At 42.1% G+C, this 21,397-nt stretch overlaps 1 protein-coding gene across 1 annotated transcript in view; it reads left to right on the top strand.

Annotated features, from left to right (window-relative positions):
- The first annotated feature begins 1,085 nt into the window (after positions 1-1,085).
- LOC139689900 (serine protease gd-like) overlaps positions 1,086-21,397 on the top strand; it is a 48,199-nt gene continuing 27,887 nt past the window's right edge. Inside the window, exons 1-5 of the mRNA XM_071587018.1 lie at positions 1,086-1,321; positions 13,862-14,173; positions 15,323-15,509; positions 15,707-15,814; positions 18,368-18,558. Coding sequence (XP_071443119.1) covers positions 13,862-14,173; positions 15,323-15,509; positions 15,707-15,814; positions 18,368-18,558 — 798 coding nt within the window. The 5' untranslated portion in view covers positions 1,086-1,321. The remainder of the gene's footprint in view (positions 1,322-13,861; positions 14,174-15,322; positions 15,510-15,706; positions 15,815-18,367; positions 18,559-21,397) is intronic.

The following is a 21,397-nucleotide window of genomic DNA, read 5'->3' as shown; positions in this document are numbered from 1 at the left end:
CGGCCTTAGGAGGGAAAGGGAATTTTTGAAAGAGGTGTGGTGCTACGACAATTTGGTATTAAAGCTGAGGTACTCGGAAATTATAGCTATTCAAAGATGAGTTTGTCTAATTGAATCACAATATTAATTCTTGACGTTCACTTTCGGTTCAATTAATCGAGTTTTTACCTCATAATTATTCAGATATTGTTATTGCCTTCTGTCTGAGTGTTTTGTGTCTCGTCTTAAACTGTTAACGTGAAATTTTCCCAAAACTTTAGTTTCCAAAAAAGCTCTTAGTTTCATTAATGGTACGGCACCCTGCTGTATTTGCATTCGTATGAGCTGGGAGCAATGCATGAATTACTGATGACGTAATTTTCTGACTGTAGTAGCTGGTCAACTTTTGAACATCAGCATCACTTAAAGGAGAGGGGTTGCGTTGATTTTATGAAAGGTCTAATTTAAAATAAATACTTAGAAATAAAAAGGACGGGGTTAATCTAATAGTTTTAAATCGCTGACAAATTAATGTAGAAGTGTAGTGCGCTGAGTAATCAATCGGTGAATGACCCCAGGTTCCCAGTTTCAACTCCGAGTGAAGTCTTGGTGGAAACCCAAATCCGGTGCATTCCCAGTTTAAACGGAATCGAGCAATAGAATTTTCCGGGAAATCTGTGATTTGCCATGGGAAAAGCAAAATCTACATGAAACACCACTTTTTTCAATTTGGCGCGCGTCACTTAAACGCTCAAGCCACTAGCCTACGCTCGTCACCTCGCCTACGATTGGCTAGAAAAACGGAGTTGCTATCCCGCGGGTAATTTTAACAATTCTGCTCTTGCAAAATCGATTCGAGACCAATTATGAAAGAGAACCCCGCTCTCTTGGCTTTCCCGGGCGGTGGAGAGGCGGCGTAGCAGACGACATCTGGGAACCGGTTCTGAATCTTCCTCGAAGGGCTCCGAGCGGAGGTCCCGAACGAACGAAGGACGAGCCACAGGAGCGCTGCGTTCAAATGCCAAATCTCGGGACAAACGGGATCCGCCAGTCCCAGCGCCCTCCCCCCGTCATCTCCCGGCCATTCGACCGAGCCCCGCCGCCGGGGAGCGCAGAGTCCTGATCGCGATCCGTCCTTCCCGAAGCGAAAAAATAGAAGACTCAAAAGGTTTTGGCATATCATCGGCGGGCTGCTGCTTCTCGTGCGAGAGAGCTCTGATGAAAGGAGCGGACGCCTCCGACTTCGCGAGCCAGTGAAAGGACGGACGACAAGCTCCAAGCCAGAAGACGAGGCGACGCACGCGATTCGAGGGTTGGACGACGAAGGGAGCAATACGGAGAGGTAGGTGGCGCACGCCCGCATTTAACGGATCCCCGTCCGATTCGGTTCGAAAGTCATTTTGCTCGAGGATTTCCTCTGCGGTTTGGTGCTCGGGGAAGTCTTTCGTGCCGCGATAACGGCATCCGTAGTAAGATGCGGTCGAGACCCCGCTTGCAATTCATTCAAGTCATACGTCACCGGGTCGCTGTGCTTGAAAATTCTTTCCCAACGTAGAATTAATTCGTCTCGAGTCTTTCTTCAGGGTTAGGTCATCTATTAAGTCCAACCCGCTGGAAGACACGAAAGGAGTTCAGTCGCTTGATAGGCCGGGAAGGGACACCAGATCTTTAATGTTTCGCTATGATTATTCTGGTTTTCTTAGGGTTTATATATTTCCAGGTTTCGGACGTGAAAAAGCGATACATGAGACAAAGAATCAATCTTCGGAACCGTGCGTCCAGAAAATGCAAAACGGGTCCTCCATAATGCAGATTCTCTATCTCCCACCGACCATTTTTTTTTGAATGACAAGAAATTATATGGCAAGAGATTACATGGCCATTTCTTATTTATGGATATTCGTAAAATTTGGAGATGGTAGTAGTAGTATTTAGGGGAGGCGATCGAAAGCTGAGGTCATTTGCGCCATAGGGGATGGACAGGAAAGGATGAAGGGTGGAGAGAAACCCGGCGTCGGCATTAGGCTACTCTTTACGAAATGCGCCAAGGGGTCCCCAGGTTAAGGTCTCATCCGACGGACGGCGTACTCACACGAAGTGCCCTCCACAAAGCACCTCAAGTAGGGATCGAGATACCACTGAACACCACCGGGATTTGAACCCGGGCCCTTTGGGTGGGAAGCCAGTACGTTAGCCCTCGCACCATCTCGATCCCCAATTTGGAGATACATTTGCAGATTGTCATTAAGTTTCGAAGACCCCTGATGTATGCGCAGCGTGCTATTGGCAGGGGTAGTAGTAGAATTAGGAGAAGCGACCGAAAGCTAAGGTCACTTGCGCCATTAAGGATATCCAGGGACTGGAAGAAGATGTGTGGAAAGAAATCCGGTGTTAACCTACCCTAATATCTAAAGGCGCCAAGGGGTCCGCAGTTTAACGTCCCATCCGACGGACGGCCTAAAGTGGTCTCCTCAAAGCACCTCAAGTAGGGATCGGGATAACATGAAAAACTCAGTAATCTCCAGGAGTCGAACCCGGGCCCTCTGGGAGGGAAGCCAGTGCTCTAGTCACCCCGTCCTCCGCATTCTATTGGTACTCGATCCGCAAGGCGTTAGGGGTCTCAGATGCCGTGGCTCAAGGTCAAGCCCGCAAATGTCCCCTTGGGAAATTAAGCAGACCGGAAATATTAAAAATATAATTAAAATGATTTGCAAGTTGAAAACCTCTCACTCGCTCCGAAAGTCGGTATAGACACCGCAGTAATCAACCCCGAGGGTCGGTTTGATTGATGAGGGAAGAGCTCATCTAGTACTAGACCCAACGACGTGTGAAGTTCCGTTTCCTGTGGCTCCAGAGTGATTTCCCAGGAGAAATCGAAGCCCGAAAAAAATACTTTGCTTGGGTGAAGCCGACAGGGCCCAAAGGCGTCACCCGGGATCGAATCCGGGCCCTCTGGTCCAGGCTTAGTGCTTTTCCCTCTTTACTACACCGTCCCAAAACCGTCCCAATGCCGTTTCATTAGGATTTGGGCGGAAAATCAGGAGAATACTAAAAATTTCCCTTTCAGATGCGTTTTATGGAATATTCATGCTGGGGAAGTTGTTTGAAAGATTCTCTGTGGAGAAAGAAAATGTTCTACTCCGACTGGCTTAGTCAGATTGGAAGTTAAGAGCGGGAATAAATCTGTATTTCTTTCGTAATAACTCGTGATGTTCGTCAGAGTCTTACCAAGATCTCCATACGGGTAAGAGTAGCCACTTGGTGGGTCCGTCAGTCGACCCCACCTCTACACCAGATATACAACCACCCTCGGCAGAATTTCTACTTTCCGTGGACTTTTTGCAGATCCACATTATAATTTCATCCGCCTTTTATATATTTAGCACAAAAAATCTGTTTACCCTATTCAAGTTTTCACTAATATCCGATTTGCTGAAGAGAAGAAATAGAATCGAAATTCTTGGTGGACGTAGCCACTTTCAAAGTTCAATAGGCTTTTTAGGCAAAATGGGAAACGTAGATATTTACAAAAGAACATCTTTCGCCAACATTCAATACATACGTTCTGTGCCATCTGTGTCATGTTTTGTGTATGACTCTGAAATGGACACAGGGAAAATTACAAGTGTATGGGTATGGAGAGCTAAATCTCAATTCGCTTGTTTAATAGCGCCATTGAATCCGAAGAATAATGACCTAACTTTTGCCTAAGATTAACGCACGACTAAAAATGGAGTGAAATAAAATAATTTGCAAGTAGTAAATTGCAATTGGATTGTGCCCTATCTCTTGGAGCCGTGGATAACTTAAATCTTGTCGTCGACTCACTCTGCTCACGAACAAGAGCCCGGAGTAAAAGTCATGTCCCGGTGAGCGAGGAGCTTAATTGACTTCGTAATGTTGGAAGCATGGCGAGGTTATTGTGCGAATCCTCTGCTTTCCGACGTTTTCGCTGAATACTTCGAAGGAGAGGTGGTCGTCGCTCCCATGAGAGCTTTACGAGACAAATGCTGCGAGTTTCCTATGGATTCCATTATGGCGTCCGCAGCGGATTGGATCAATTAAACTGGAATCCGTTTAATGAGAGAGATCTTCAAGTGCGGAGAGTTGAATTGAAGAACTCATTCGTGAGGGATTGTATTGTAATTGTGGGGAACATTCAACACAGTTTCCGAGGAACACATTCTCTTCGAAAGGGCACTCGTCATGCGGAAGTAAATTGGCCAAAATACTAACGATGAAAATAGTTATTTTATTTATTTATGGCCTAAACCTATCAGGTGAAAAAATGCTAGCGAGCGTAATATCGCTCCACGAGTATCATATTTTTCACGCGATAATTCTCCAAAACATCAAAACCGCGGAGTAATGCCATTTTCTCGGGATCACTACTAATATTATTGAGTAAAAATAATAAACAGTTTAACCATTCATATTTTGGTTTTACGTCCCGCGTGAATCTTACGTTAGTTCTCTGCATGAGGGGATTTTACACTAATTAGTCATTTTATAGTTTTCACTTTCCAGTCATTTAAAATGTAATGTCACTTTTGGGTTAAAAGTTGAGAATATCACTTTCCTTATGACTAAGGAAGAAGAATCCTGTGCTGAAGTTGATGGTTGGAGGCTCTACTTTGTGAAAATGGTGAAAACTCTGTGAGAAAATATACCAAGTTTATTTATTCAGGGGGGATCGAGATGGTGCGGGGGCTAACGTACTGGCTTCCCACCGTGAGGGCGCGGGTTCAAATCCCGGCGGTGTTGAATAATTTTCAGAGGTATCTCGATCCCTACTTGAGGTGCTTTGTGGAGGGCACTTTGAGTGAGTACGCCGTCCGTCGGATGGGACGTTAAACTGCGGACCCCTTGGCGCCTTTCGTAAAGAGTAGGCTAATGCCGACGCCGGGTTTCTCTCCACCCTTCATCCTTTCCTGTCCATCCCCTATGGCGCAAATGACCTTAGCTGTCGGTCGCCTCCCCTCAAAACTACTACTACTACTTATTTATTCAGTAATCCTGTGCTATTGAGAAGAACAACCAGTGACAGAGGGAAGGTCAAATAATTCATAATTTGTTTCATACTCAGTAATCTTTTGAATGTTCATTTAATCGATTTTCTTTCAATCGTGGTTTGCTCCAAATTCTATAAATAATCAAAAGTTCTAATTTGCCTCTTAGATAATTCCGGCGCTATCTGATTGCCATTTTTAGAACTCTCAACTAGTTTATAATTTCCAAATATGCCTCCGTGCATTCAGTGGCGAGCACGTCTCTTGGCAGTATTCAAAGATGGTCATAGTTAAAACCATGCTCCGAAGCCTCGACCCCGCACAAATATTTCGCTTCGCGAGTTTTGCCGCAGCTAGAGGATGGAGTATGCTGCGAATTTGCGCCTGCTCCGGTTGCCAACGACGAGTTATTATTTTTAACGTGAGCAAATGGGACATTGCCCAGTCCGCTGAAATGGAAAAGGCAGAATCCGGAATGTCCCGCGGACTACCCTCTCTCGCCTCAAGGTCACGCCGCTTACAGGAAAAGTGGACTCCGTTTGACGGTGGGAATCCAAACGACTCTACGCCAGAGAACTCAATATGTATTGTGATATTTCCACGACGAATTCCAGCCTTCGGAATAGATAAGGTCGTTGAACGTGACTTCGGAACTTTATCACACAGAGAATGGAAAATAGTGGCGCTACGACATGGTGGGAATATGCCGGATACCTCCAAGAAAGTAACTATGCTCAATCAACGATTATTTAATATGTCAATTAAAATTATGTTATAGACGGTCTCTATTGGAATTAACTTGCTTAACGCTTGAGCTTCCCCTTTGTTTCCTTCCTCCCTACCTGACTCCATGCCGTCTGAAAAGCCCTCCCTTCCTCCGCCCCGCGCGCCTATCGTTCTCCCTTCTATCACGGCCTTCGACATCTCTCTGCGTCTCGATCTTTCCCCCACCCACACTTACTCCCTTCCTCGGATTTTATCTAGGATCTTCCTCCCATTCCCTCCACATGTATTCATTAATCTTCTTCTCCCTTCAGCTCGCTCTATTCTACTCCATTCCTGTACTCAAACGACTCCAATCTACGCACTCGTCCTCTCACCTCAAAGACCACGTTTCGGATCCATAGAGCACTACGCTCCACTTTAAAGTATTTTTTGAGAAATACGTGAGATGATTATTTCTTTGATCAGTACCTTCAATAAATTTGAAAGGTTTTACTTATGTTATAGGATTCGATGTATGAAAATGTTAATAATAAACTTTCACCCACGAAACATCAGATAAGTATGCAAAAAACTGTTTTAATGTGGCCTGCCTGGCGGTACATAGCGAGAGGTAAGCGAGAGATGGCAACAAGATTTAGGCGTCAAAGAAAAGAAGGTATAACTTTTCTTTTTAGCTCCAGGTCTGTATAAATTATCTTTAGAGGGATATTTTTTCCATTTTTTATTTGCCAAAAACAAGCAAATCCCTCAATACAGCATTTGTATGTCGGGAAGGAGAGATGTAAGGTCCCATGTTTTCGAGCAGCGACAAAAGGTTTCCATTCCATAAAACCATCATTGGCGATGTCTCTCTCTCTCTCTCTCTCTCTCTCTATGTATATATATAAATATATATATATGCATATATATACATATATATATGTATGCATATATATATAAACATATATATATATATATATATATATATATATATTTATATATATATGCATATATATATATATACATATTTATATATATACATATTTATATATATATATATATGCAATCCGTAAAAGACTTTTGAAATCGCAGCGATGAAACCCGAAGTTTGATTTGATGGGTGAGTTCGAGATAGGCGAGTTCACCTCGTAATAAGCTCCGTACGGCGCATGAGGTTCAAAAAACAGCATTGTAATAATGGTTGTAAGTCCGTCTCGCTGTGCCCCCCGTGGCTTCTCGAGAAGATCTGGCACCCGAGAAATCACACAGCGCGGGAGATGCGGTGATGCCACCCACACCGTGTGGAATGCGGCATCCCTCAATCAAACTCGGTCCCTCTAGCCCAGCCCACCACGCACTGGACTACACCGCGCCCCCGGAAAGACATCACGGATGCGGAGAGAAACGCTGTTCTTGTTTATTAGCGTCAAATATATGTTTCACCCCATGGAATGACTTTATTGCTATTATTTTTACTTCACCAAAGCTTATTTTTCCGATAAAGAAGAGTCCTATGAGAATTAAATTAACTTGTAAGTATTGTAAAATAATATAATTGTGATTTTACGCATCTTTTTACTCATTAAAATGTGTTTTAATGTTAATGCACCATCACCAGTTACAATTCGCATTTAAAGGTCGGGAGTGTGGCACAGTATTTACTGACTAATCAGGGTGTGTGGTTGAGATGGGGGAGGGTTTGGAGGGGTGGAGGTGGATAGGGATGTCCCGCCACCCTCTGAATGGTTTTTTTGCCATCGGAGCTATGAACGTTTCCGGGAGAATGATTGCAAAATGTTAAGAAACTCAAAATATATGGCCTTATTCTGCTATAAAGTAAACTTTTTGGAATGTGAAAAGGCAAGTTCTATATTTAAATTTCTTCCCCTCGGGCCAATTGAAAGCGCACCACGGTTTATCACACTTAAAACGGCCCGCTCCATCTTTATTCGTATCATTTTTATACTTAGTAAAGAGTTTTAATAGGTTTGCTGGGCAATAAAAGAACTCTTTGTATTTACGTCTGGGTAAAGTGTTTGAATTTTCCTTGGTAACCTTCCAAAGAAATGGTCATTAACATTACCTGGATTTACCTGAGCAGCCTCTTGGATTACTTGGCTTTTGCCAATCGTTCAATCCTCTTTGGGCAAACTTTCCATTCCTTCGACAACCGCAATCCCTGCACAACAGCTGAAACCACCCCTATTCAAACTACCTCCTCCCCTCCAACTCTTCCCTAAACTCACCCCACCCCCTGCTCACACACCTCACTGGACTCGATAGTGGTGCACGGGCATGGAAACGCATCGCACGGAACAAATCATTACGGATAATAACAATTTTAGTAGTTCACAGAATGGTTAATTTTCAAAAATTACATCCTGCCGCATACATCTATTTTAATAGTAGAAAATGTATGTATTTACTCGTACATTGCGGAGGAGCGTCCTATGCGTCGTATGAGAGGCGTTAGGCTGGAGTAAATGATGGAAAAATCACCAGAAGAACAATGCTATGAAAACTGAGTACATGATAAGCATGGAAACATGTAAAGAACACGCTCACAAAGGGAACAGAATTCCAGTTCCGGCGGCGACCTTCCGCATGGCTTTGACACTGATTCCTGTGAATCAGGTGTTCCAAATTTTTCCCGCCGTTCCTCGTCCCTCAAAGCTCTGAGAATTCTCAAATTTTGCCCCGCAATGTCTTTGTTTTCCTTTTCCTCTAAGGAGAAGAAGATAGGGTGCTTACTTTCACCCCTTACCGCGGTTCTATCGGTCCCACCTGCACTTCCATGGACTCTACAGGTATGCTGCAGGGCATTTCGGATACTGCTCTCTTTACCGATCTCTTCAATTTCGAAGAACTTTCTGCCTGTGTTCCGTAGTTCTTCGTCATCAGTACTTCAATTGCTTCTTAAATCGATTTCCTCTCGGTTCGTCCTCCTTGAGAGAGTGCGGTGCACAAGAATAATCCAATTAAAACTCTCTCATCGATTGATCTTCGTGTCGGAGGTTATGTGAGACTGATGGGAAGGCGTGGCGGTATCGTAAAAAACTCGTCATTTCAACTCGGTTGGATTTCTTTGTGCCGTTTCTATTGGTTGGGCTGACAAGTGTGGATTCAAACTGACTTGCATCCCGTGTGCTTGCTTCATTGATGGCTATCGCCACGACTTATCCACAGAGTAATCTTTCATTTTGAGGGTACAGCTCCTAGGTACGTCACTTAATGGGTAACCTTCCCCCTTCGTCTTATATATGAATGTATTATATATGAATATATATATATATGTATATATATATATGTATATATATATATGTATATATATATATATATATATATATATATATATATATATATATATATATATATATATATATATATATATATATACATGAAGACGGAGCAGAATTCCATCGAAATGATCAATAAATAACGTGTGAGTGATCTTTTTATGTGTGTCTATATTGTTTGCGCTGTCCAATTCATTATTCGGCACTCCCGTGTTACGTCGACGAAATCATCTTATATATATATATAAATCCTATGGAGGCAGGAAAAGTGGATGAAGGGGGGTATTGACCGGCAGTGGGATGTTGAAGACTGTAATAGAGGGGAGAATGTTAGGCAAACGAGGAAAGGGAAGGAACAGGATAGGGATGTTGGACGGGATGAAGGGAGGAAGAAAGTACTCAGAGATGAAGAGGAACCTGATGTACAGTAGGATGTTGTATTTTGCTAGGGGTCACTAATTATTTAATTAGTAATTATGTCCATCCAAAAACTTACCTTAACAGGTAGATAACCTAATAATAATAATATATATATATATATATATATATATATATATATATATATATATATATAGAGAGAGAGAGAGAGAGAGAGAGAGAGACTCAGAAAGAGAAGGAGAAAAAAAAGATGAAGGTGGCTGCGACTGCCGAAAATTCGAAAGTTAATGAGTCTCTTTTTTGTGTTTCTGTGTTTTTGTCTGTGTGCCCTAATGCTAAATTTTATACATTATTATTCACACCCGTGAGACTTTCAAAAAGTTATATATATATATATATATATATATATATATATATATATATATATATATATATATATATATATATATATATACTATATATATATATACTATATATATATATATCTATATATATATATAATTTTTTTACCATAAACACAGTAATGAGCCCGAAGGTCGGTTTGGTAGGTGATGGTAGAGTTCACCCAGTACTAAGCCCGACGGCGTGTGAAATTTACACATGGGGTACGGGAGCAGTTACTTTCCCTGTGCCGGTTACGGTTTCCCAGGAAGACCTGGTACTCGAAAAATCACATAGCTTGGGTGGAGCTACAGGTGCCCAGAGTGCCTTGCCCGAGAATCGAACCCGGGACCCTCCGGCCTATATATATATATATATATATATATATATATATATATATATATATATATATATATATATATATATATATATATATATATATATATATATATATATATATATAATCTTCGAAATGGAACGCTCTTCGGCGACGCACAAATATATAAAAACGCAGATGTAGATTTTTAGAATATAGAGACAAAGAAAGGACACTCACAATTTGTTATTTGACGTTTCGACAGCACGGCTGTCGTCTTCAGAATGACGTTCTCGGGGAAGAGCGGAGAGGATGTGCGCGGGAGAGGTGGGGGAAGGAGAGGTAAAGGGACGAATAGGAAATGAACAAGGGGGTGGGGGGGATATGTAGGCAGCCATATGATGCATTCAGTGGGCTTGGTTCAGCCCGGGCGGTTTGAATGATTGGACCACCCAGATATGCGCCATCTTGCATTACGACTAGAACACGACTTTCTGCAACAACAAACCCTAAAACCACTCTTCTGGGCCCACTATATCGATGATATTTTCCTCCTTTGGTCCCACGAACGCGAAACTTTATCCTCTTTGATTTCCTCTCTCAACTCCTCCTCAGTATCTTTCACTTCTTCTATGTCCGACTCGAATATAAATTTCCTAGATATCGACATACACCTCCAAAACAACACGTTTCACACCTCAGTCCACATCAAACCAACCAAAAAGCAACAATATCTTCATTTCGACAATTGCCATCCACCTCACACAAAGCGCTCCATCCCATTCTCACTCTCTATCCGTGGCTTCCGTCTCTGCAACAACACCCCCTCCCAACAGAAATACTTGGACCAGCTGCATGAATCTCTCAGAAAATGTGGGTAACCTGAAAAACTACTAAATAGTAAAATCCTCCAACCGTCAACCCAATACACTCCCCTCCCCAAAACCAAGCCGCCCAAAATGCCCTAATCTTATCACCACTTTCTTCCCCGGAACACACAAAATTAAACATCTAATCCGTGACCTCTTCCCAATTATCAATAACACTCAGTCCAAATCACTTTTATTCCCACACTGTCCCTCTGTTTCGTTTAAACGCCCGTCGAACTTGCGAGACATCTTCAAGTCCACAAATCCAACTTCAAGGACCCCCGTCTCTCCCCCGCCCCTATCCGCACCATGCAACCGCCCACGCTGCAAAGGCTGTCATCTTTTAAGACCCTCCCCCTCACTCAGTACCAACTCCCAACCACTCGCCACCTGTACCTCAAAAAATATTATATATCGCCTCTCCTGTAACTTCTGCCCTGCCTTCTACGTGGGCGAATGCACGACCGCACTTTCCCTCCGCATGAATAACCACCGATATTCCACCAAATCTCCCACCTTTCTTAATTATCCCATCCCTACTCACACCGCTTCCCACAATCAATCTTTTGACGACTGCTTCTCCGTTTCGGTGATTGAAATCCTTCCCAAATCTGCGAGTATAATAGAGGTGAGAACCCGCGAGATGGCGCATATCTGGGTGGCCCAATCATTCAAACCGCCCGGGCTGAACCAAGCCCACTGAATGCATCATATGGCTGCCTACATTTCCTCCCCACCCCCTTGTTCATTTCCTATTGGTCCCTTTACCTCTCCTTCCCCCACCTCTCCCGCGCACATCCTCTCCGCTCTTCCCCGATAACGCCATTCTGAAGACGACAGCCGTGCTGTCGAAACGTCAAATAACAGATTGTGAGTGTCCTTTCTTCGTGTCTCTATATTCTAAAAATCTACATCTGTATTTATATTTATATATATATATACACACACGAGGGTCATCCGGAAAGTAGTACCCGTTCGTGAAATAAAGACACAAAAGTAAATATTAACAAACATAAAAAATTTTATTTGAAAGAGGATACTTTAAACTACTTCTCAACATAATCTCCAAGCAAATTAAGGCATTTGTCATAACGTGTGACAAGTTTCTGTATTCCTGCTGCATAGTCCTTCGCCGCCAGCTCATTGAGATACGCGAAGGACCCATCTTGCACAAATTTTTGCATAATGCAGATGGTGTTTAACAATTTCATGAACAATTGTTCGAGAAACATTGGGAAAATGCTCACAGATGTCATCAATTGTGACGCGCCGATCGTTCCTCACGAATTCGTCAACTGAGCTCACCAGTTGGTCTGTAATGACAGACGGTCTCCCCGAACGCTCATCGTCGTGTGTGTTCCCCCTCCCCATGTTGAAGTTGCGACACCACCGCCGAACAGACGACTCGTCCATTACATTGTCTCCATACACCTCCTTTAATTGGCGATGAATATCACATGGGCGAACGTTTCTTGCATTGAGGAATTTAATCACTGCCCTCACTTCACAACTGGCGGCGTTCTCAATTTTTTTAAACATTGTTAACAATCACAGAAACAACACAGGCAATGCTAGCGTCACGCAACTTGGCTCAGAGAAGGCAGACAAGCCACTGAAGCTATCTGACCTCGTCCAGCGGCTACTCGCGTCGTCAGCACTTCATGCGGCACGAACGGGTACTACTTTCCGGATGACCCTCGTGTGTGTATATATATATATAATAAAACAGCATTAGCATCATCTTTAAATGCTATTTTAATGGTTATTTCCGACTTTGATTCTTTGAATAATTATGTATGCAATACATTTTTGTATTTTAATTGAAATGTATTCGGTTGTGGTGCTATATTGTTTGTAATATTTACGATTTTAACTGTCGAAACTAATTGATCTTTTACTGTTTTAAGACTAACTAAAAAAACGCGTAAATGGCAATCGGTCCTGGAGTGATCAAATTAACTCACAGGTCGCATTATAAAATGGTGACGTTTTTGAAAGTTTTGCTCGCGCAACTACCTTCTGAAACGGAAGGAGGAATGAATCCCCCTTCCTTCATTTTCGCCGAAGAAAGTGGTTTTGGAAATTTGCCAAGGGCGAGTGTCTTATTCTCCGTATTGAGTGGTCCCTCTTGTGCCGTTTATTGTATGCGGGCCTGGACACAGCTTGTAAACTAATAGAGATCTACTCAAGCTGTGAGTTTCCCTGGAAACTGCGGACAGCACAGTGTAAGGAATCGGAACGAGCGAATTCTCACTCCTCACGGATAATTCGGGGTGAGCACTCCCCTCACCAATCAAGGATTCGGATTGATTGCTGTTGCGTCACATATGAGCCGAAAGGTTATTCTGATGAGGGTCAATAGTACATCTGCACATTTATTTATTTATTTAATTTATTTATTTATTTATTCAGTATTAGTCCGAAAACAGCACATTTTGGCCTTTACATCGAACTATTAACAACGATTACAATGATCACATTTACAAACACCCAAGCCCTAGATGGAGCGAAACTTACCCAGGCGGGAATCGAACCCGCGACCCTTGGAATGGCAGACAAGGACGTTACCCCGCCGCCACCGGGGGCGGCGCACATGTTCTTGCAGTAACTTTTTTCTATGCAATTTTTTAGTAAATGGAAGCACAACTGTAGTAACTATACCCCATTCTCTGACGGTGTCTCTCCGTGTTCTTTAATCACTTAATTTACCGCGTTCATGAACCATTAAATGTAATGGTACTCATCAATACGTTACGCATGAAGAGTTCCAGCAGGTCGCTCCTATCTTTTCCATTGACTCCGTGTTTTCCTTTCGGGTTCATTCTGTGAATGTCATCGGGTACTTTCTTTGTACTCTTGGGCGTTCAGTCTTCGTGGACTTTCGACGAGCAAACGCATCTTCACTCTTAAAATCGGTCTTCTTTCCAGATGGCATCCAGAGGGGTTTCTTTGGCGCTGGCGCTGCTGGTCGCACTTCTCGCCCACGAAGCGTCGGCGGGCCGCCACGATGGCGGGTCGCCCGTGGAAGGGCGACCGCGGAGGCAAGCCGCTCCGAGGGCGGACAGGCCAGGGTCCAGCGCGGGTCCCCGCGTCACATCTCCCTGCCCCGAGGTGCTCTTCAACATCAAAGTCAACCGCAACAGAAACAGATGGTACGGATTGATCTCAGTCAATCCTGAGGAACCCGCCGACGAGATCGTCTTGGACATCCAGCTGGATAAGCGCGCCGATTTGATCGGCGTAAGTATTATGGGAAGTGATTACTATTTCAATTCGTCATTGGATCAAAAGGTTATTCTACGATCCACATGCGTGAGTGGGTCATTTCGGGATCCTAGTCCCCCGGTGTGCTCGGAAAACTTTTCGCTTGCTAACATTAAGTGCTCACAACTACTTTCAAGTATTTTATTCGGTTAGTCACGGAGAGGCTGAAAATCAGATGAATCCCTTGGCCAAAATTCAAATATTTTATATTCATAACGCGCTGTACAATAATCCCGCACCCATACTCAGGACACGGAAAGAAGGCTCGCTTGGCGCCGCTCAGCGCCATCAGTCTCTTTCCGATCGAGTTGAAAAAATAAGCTTGCCATGACTCAGAAAATTACTGAGATTCTTAGAATTCAGTGCATATTACCATGCCTGTAATTAGAAAAAACTAGGTTTTCAAAATATGATATATCCAATAGAAGAAAAAGAATTTTCATGCGTATTAATGCTTGAAGATACATGAGGACATAAAACAAGTGATACTCGTTTTTGCATCGACCTCCTCAATTGTGATTGGATGCGTACTTGCCTATGCTACGAATAGGTTTGCTTTCATACTACATATGTCTATAGTCATATCGCATACAAGTACTTGTGTATTTTAATTCCCATGGAATTCTCCCGTTCAAGATATATTTGCCATTCAATTCTATTTACCAAGTATTACACTTCGATACGTATGGGAAGCATTGCGATCGAAAATGAGAATTTTGGAGTTGGCTTGACTGGCAGAGTTTGGTAGGTAAGATTCAAATCAAATGGTGTGCTCCCATGATCTGCCAACACGCCCGCGAAAACATTATAAGAATGACATGACCTACGATATTGTACTGTGAATTATTTAAGTTGAAATGTCTGCTATCCTAGAGAATTATTTTAGTTAAAAAATATTAACTTATATCGGGAAAAAAGCCAACTCGAAGAGACAGGAGTGCATTGAAACAATGGCCACTGTAGTATGAAAACAATACAAAATAGTGAAATTAAATATAATAATGAATTGTCTTTGATAAATATTTCGCCGGGTCCCGAGTTATGCTATTAAATTACTTGAATTTATTTCCTTTTATTTGTCCAGATGCATGTAAATGGATACATCTTATTGCATTGATTTTCCAGACGACATTCGGGGAAGTTAACACCCAGGATAACCTCGTCCACACCATCAGGGTTGATAACAGGAGGGTGGAGCGCGGTCAAATCTTCCCAGTGCGGTTCTTCGTCAAATTCAACGCATCATCCGACGATGTGCCGAAGGTGAAAGGGATTAGGTACAACGGCAGGCGGATATGTCCTCCCGGAGAAGGTCAGTCGCGATTGCATGTACGACAAGAGTGCCAGCCATATGTGCAATCCTAGCTGACTCGATTGTTTGTCAATAAAAATCATTTTGATCGGACGATGGATTTTAGATTTATCATTATATTTCATCAATTACGACTGCATTTATTGTTGCGGATTTAAATCATTGTTTTTCTTTCATTACAATGGGTCCGCAAACAGATGAGGAAGAGAATTTACCGGTCACTCAAGAAATCGCTTATATCAGTCCACCTCCATCGACTGCTTCGTCGTTTCTGGATGCGAATAATCAACCAGGATTACCCCGAGGTATAGTAATATCTCCATTTTATGCCAAAACCAATCACTCCCCCTCCCCTCCTTGTTTTCATCGATTGGATATCTCATTCAAGGTTTGCTATTGCTATTTTGAATTTCGTTTTGATGTAGAATCTTTGTGCATAAACTCCATTCTCTGAAACCCAGGAAGAATTGAATCGAATGCTGAGTAGTCTAATTTTAGACGGTACTTAAACATCTTCTATTCTCACATCACCATGCGTAAAATGATGCTGTTTACTGCCAGCCGTTAAAGTCGTTGAATTCAGTGAAAACGCATCCAATCCTACTTGAAGAACAATTTTAACATCGAATACGCAAGTCTCAGTCATATGGCCTTTAGGTTCAACCACCATACTCACATCATATTGCTATTCTCCTTGAATCGTGTGCGCGGTTATAAAAGCCGCTGTCGTAATGCCCGGTCATAATTCACTAAGGTCTCTGAGAAATTAAATTTCATGCGTTTTGAACTCTACGATCGAGAAAATGATTTTAATGCTTAAATATACCATGTGCATCCCTTCCACGCTCTCTCGTAAAAACCCATTTCACGTATATTATTTGAGGAGGATTCCCACCAGCTGCGGCACACGCTTGGGGATAAAACTGTGCAAACTCTATCAGCAATCCGAGCTGATCAATACGTCTGTTATTAAGTAGCATGATTAAATAATACCTTCACACTCTTTAACAATTTGCGCATAGCTCCATACTAATTTAATGTATGGTGTTTGGAATGGATGCATCAATAAAATTAGAAACCGATTTATTAGGATTTTTTCATTTAAATTAAATTCAGTATTACTTGTAACTCATATCAAGTTTTAAGACAAATCACGAGAAGGTCCCACCCTAAATTATATTCCCACTGGTCAAGCAATTACTGAGCTACACTACGCTTACCTCCTGGACCAACTACAGCAAAATATACGCGGAAAAAGCCAGCTTTGTCAAGGAAGAAATTCCTCTTTGATGAAGACAGTGCACGCTCACACTCAAGCGTCATTGCCATAGAAATAATAAGTGAACTAAGATACGAATTGTTGCCACACTCACCTTAGTCGCCTGATTTGACTCCATCAGATTTCCATTTCTTCCCCAAGCTCCAAGTTGCCCTCGGCAGACGGAGATTCCCTTAAATCAAAGAAACTAACAGCCGAAGTAGACGGGTACTTAGCAGCCCTGAAGGAATCTAATTTTCTAGATGGGATCAAGACATGGTAACATCGCTGGACCAAATGCATGGACACTTAATCAACAAAATGAAAAAGTTTCCCTGAGTAAACCGTTTATTTCTATTCCATTCCGAGAACTTTTCAAATTACCCTCGTAGAGTCAATGCTAATATTCTTTCATTCAACCCTCCCCGAATCCAACTTAATTCATCCCTCTCCGAATCAGTTTCCGTAGTCCTCTCGGTGGAATTTTCGTTCCTATGCTTTCCTCAGTTTGAAAAGTTTAGTTTGGTCGATGCGAACAGAAATCAACAGTCGACGGAATGCCTCCTACAATTCAGCAACCCTCCTCGCGGCCAGTGGACTCTCGTTCTCAGCTGGCTGGCACAATACCCGGAATTCACCATTTCATACTCAAAAGGGGGCCACAGATTTTTCTAGAAAACTAGATTTCGTTAATGTCTTCTTTTAACTTAACTATTAATAGAATTTTGAGCAAACAAGAAGTTCAATTAAATGAATTGGCTACTGTGCCAGATGGTTCAATAAAGGCTGGATTCAGAGTCATCCATGGGAAAGGATCGCAGGAAATGGAAATCCTCGCACGCGCGGTAAGAGCGCATTTTGTTTTTTTTACATGACGCTTTAGGACAATAGTAAATAACAAAAAAATTGGTGAATGTCCCTTCCTTGCCTAAAACCAATGGACATTGAATCAGATGAGAATACCTATATATTTTGGCAGGCGAGAGTAAGCTTTGAAAGAGTACTAGTAGTGAATACACTCTTAGCATGATAGAGAAGAGGGAAGGATGTTGAAAGAACTTTCCAAACAAGAAGTAGTAGTATTTAGGGGAGGCGACCGACAGCTGAGGTCATTTGCGCCATAGGGAATGGACAGGAAAGGATGAAGGGTGGAGAGAAACCCGGTGTTGGCATTAGCCTTCTCTTAATGGCGAAATGCGCCAAGGGATCCGCAGCTTAACGTCTCATCCGACGGACGGCGTACTCACACGAAGTGCCCTCCACAAAGCACCTCAAGTAGGGATCGAGATACCTCTGAAAAATATTCAACACCACCGGGATTTGAACCCGCGCCCTCAGGGTGGGAAGCTAGTACGATAGCCACCGCACCATCTCGATCCCCCTTCTCCAAACGAATACTTGATATACATGGAACTCATTAACCCATGGTAAATGATGAAGGAAAAACTCTTTTAAAGTTCTGTGGGGTCCCGAACTTTAAAATTAAAGATTGAAATGCCAAGGAAATAACATTTAATGGGAGAGAGGTGTTTAGATGCCTGCCATCCAACGTGCTCATCATGCCTCGCTTCTCTCTCTCTCTCTTGTTCCGTACGCCCAGATACGCCAACGCCACCGACTGCGATCCCGCCGAAAGCCACTCCGAGCGGATCCGGCCAGGGAGCGGAGATCCATGTGTCGACTCAGCCGAAGGACGTGAAATCCAACGAGTACGAAGTTGAGTGGAAGGGCAATCGGGTGGGGACTCACTCGGATACGCCTCAGCTCTACGTCATCAACGGAGAGTTTAAGGTAATCTAATTGGGAAGTTAAGAACGGAGAACAGCAATGTCTTTTTATTACGTGGAGGATAGAGCTTGGCTTTTGTACAAAACGCAATTGAAGAGACGTTGTGAACGAACTGTTGGGTACTAGTGCAGTTACAATAAAAACACTATCATGCTTGATAATTTGAAATGTAAGCCTTATGGCAAGAGACCGCAAATGTTTCGTGTTTGGAATTCTTTTTATTTTAAATATTATTAGATTCTGGTATCATCACGTATTCTTTGGAATCACACGAGAATGGCTTTGCGTATATATTTCCTACTAAATACGAAATTCTTCTCTCTAAATATCTTATTCGACGAGAATACGTCCCCGGGCGTATTCATAATCAGTAATGACCTACTCATCAATTTCTGTTATTCGCTCAAACCATATGCATGTTAATTTTAGTCACTCAAAAAGGTAGCTTGCGTTTGGAAAAATTATTTCCTTTTCTTTGCGATTTTATGGCATAATTTTAGGTATATTTTAATATACATTTTTATTGGCGTTATGAGACGCGACGCTTTAAAAAAATGTCCGTTTTTAAATTCCCCCATTTCCCTCACTTTGATTGCACTTCCAGTTTTCGAAGGAACACGCATTCAAATAGTGGTTACTTGGGATTCGAGGGCCTCCAGCATTCATCATATCGTTTATTCATTTTTTAAATTATGCTTCTGCTCCAAACTAAGAACCTAATCCTCGTGTAGAATATTTTTAGGAGTTTAATTTATCTAAGAGCATTCATTTCATAATTAAAATGCATCATCTGCTCCAGCTGACATGGATTGATGAGTTATATTAATTCAAATTAAATAACATCGTCCAAGGTGATGTTATTGTCCAATCCTTACAATGGTATTGGAAAATGTTATGTGAGCTCCGAAACTCTGTAAGGGAGATAATGAGTGATCAAATCTAAAGTTAAAAACGTTAAGGCACTTTTGAGAACATTTTTTGTGTCCTTGCAGTCATTTCTTGAGAAATAGCGAAACCATTCTCTTTTTCTGTTCTCATCTTCATCGGATTATTTTGCTAGAGCTAACTTGGGCCTCAGTCAACTGCGGCCGCGTTACTCGGTGCGTCAGACGCTGGGTAAATCCAAGCTCGTGGGCGCAAATCCATTTGAGGCTTTGGTTACGTGGGTGCGAGTGGGCTTGGGTGCTACTATGTGGTGACGCAACTGGTTATCCAAAATGAATCTAGCCATGTCGAAATGACCTCACCCGTCGAAATACCCATTTACCTTTTGTGAGAGGTTCCTTCACTGGGTTGACTTAAACCCACCCAAGACTTGTGTCGCCATTAGTGATGGACGGAAGAACCGGCCTTGAGGCAGACTGGGATATTGGGTGATTAGCAAGGAGGCATCTCATGATCCGCAATTATTCCGACATTTGGTTTACATGAGCAAACATGCAGCAATATCACCAATGATTCAGCAACATAAAAGAAAATTGAAACTAATGCAATAAGCATACGAGTCATCGTTTAATAAACAACTTTCGCAAACAACTCTCACTTTTTGAAAAAAACACTTAAAATATTGAAGAGAATCGATTATTCCGTCCATAAAATTTATGGCTACGACTTGGCTCGAATTGCAACGTAAGTATCAGGTCTGATGCTGACGTGAAATCCGGGTTATTTCGAGGAAATTCTGCATAGAATAACCAAGCTCTTCAACTTCGGCTTCAACTTACTCGAATAATGGAAATGACAAAAAACATCGAACGCTTTTCATTGACGCTCTTAATTATATAATGGCACTTGAATTGCCCTATTCTATGTGTGTGGGACTCCATTTATGCATTCGAAAAATAACCGGAAATTCTTCTCCCTCCTCTCAGTACAATGAAAGTGTATTAAGATCGCATTGGGAATTCAGGAGTGCAGAACTATAAATTTATTCTATTGCCGACTGTTTGCGGGAAAATGAGACCCCAAATTTTAAGAAATAGTTTGCCAATGTCCGAGACGAAGGTACCGATTGATCAATATAATATCTGCCTTGAGTGATTGATGAAACTTTACTACGCTTTTCATATTAAAAAATATTTTTTCTACTTAAGTCTATAGCTTTATAAATTTAAAGCTACACTGAAGCCTAAAAACGGTGAAAATGATAAAGATGTGTTGGCATGAAGTATAATAAATGTGCGCAGATGTGATAAAGTAGGAAAGGCTTTGCAAATAATCAAATATGCGTGTAATAAATTAATCGAGAAACAGACAACCTCTACAATTTACAAGAATCCAGCATTTTGTCTTTTATTTATTTATTTATTCAGTATTAGTCCGAAAACAGCACATTTTGGCCTTTACATCGAACTATTAACAACGATAACAATGGTCACATTCTCAAACACCCAAGCCCTAGGAGGAGGGAAACTCACCCAGGCGGGAATCGAACCCGCGACCCTTGGAATGGCAGACGAGGACGTTTTATCTGTTTATCTAGTGTGTGTTTATACGTATTGCTCTTTGTAAGAGAATCATTGACCAAACTTGACCGTTGCCACCAGGAAAATCGCCTAATTGCGACGTAATTCTAGAATTAAAAAAATAATAATAATTTTCAATAGGTGGAATATGAATGTGCCTTATTTTCACTTTCTGGCCTTTCTAAAGACTTCGTGAGACATGCCATCAGGTTCGAAGTGTTTCACCTATTTTGTTATGAACGTAGTGTTCATTACAAACAAGGATGAACTATTACGATTTCGATAAAAGCAATTACCTGAGTTTTAAAACTGCATACGAAAACAATTGTAAAACTTCAAAGTTCCTTTCGTTAAATGTGTGGTAGCCTTGGTAACCT

The sequence above is a fragment of the Hetaerina americana genome, unplaced genomic scaffold (genome assembly GCF_022747635.1).
Source record: "Hetaerina americana unplaced genomic scaffold, ioHetAmer1.1.p SCAF_29, whole genome shotgun sequence".
In the NCBI taxonomy this organism is placed as follows: Eukaryota; Metazoa; Arthropoda; class Insecta; order Odonata; family Calopterygidae; genus Hetaerina; species Hetaerina americana.
This window is presented reverse-complemented; position numbering and strand designations above follow the sequence as displayed.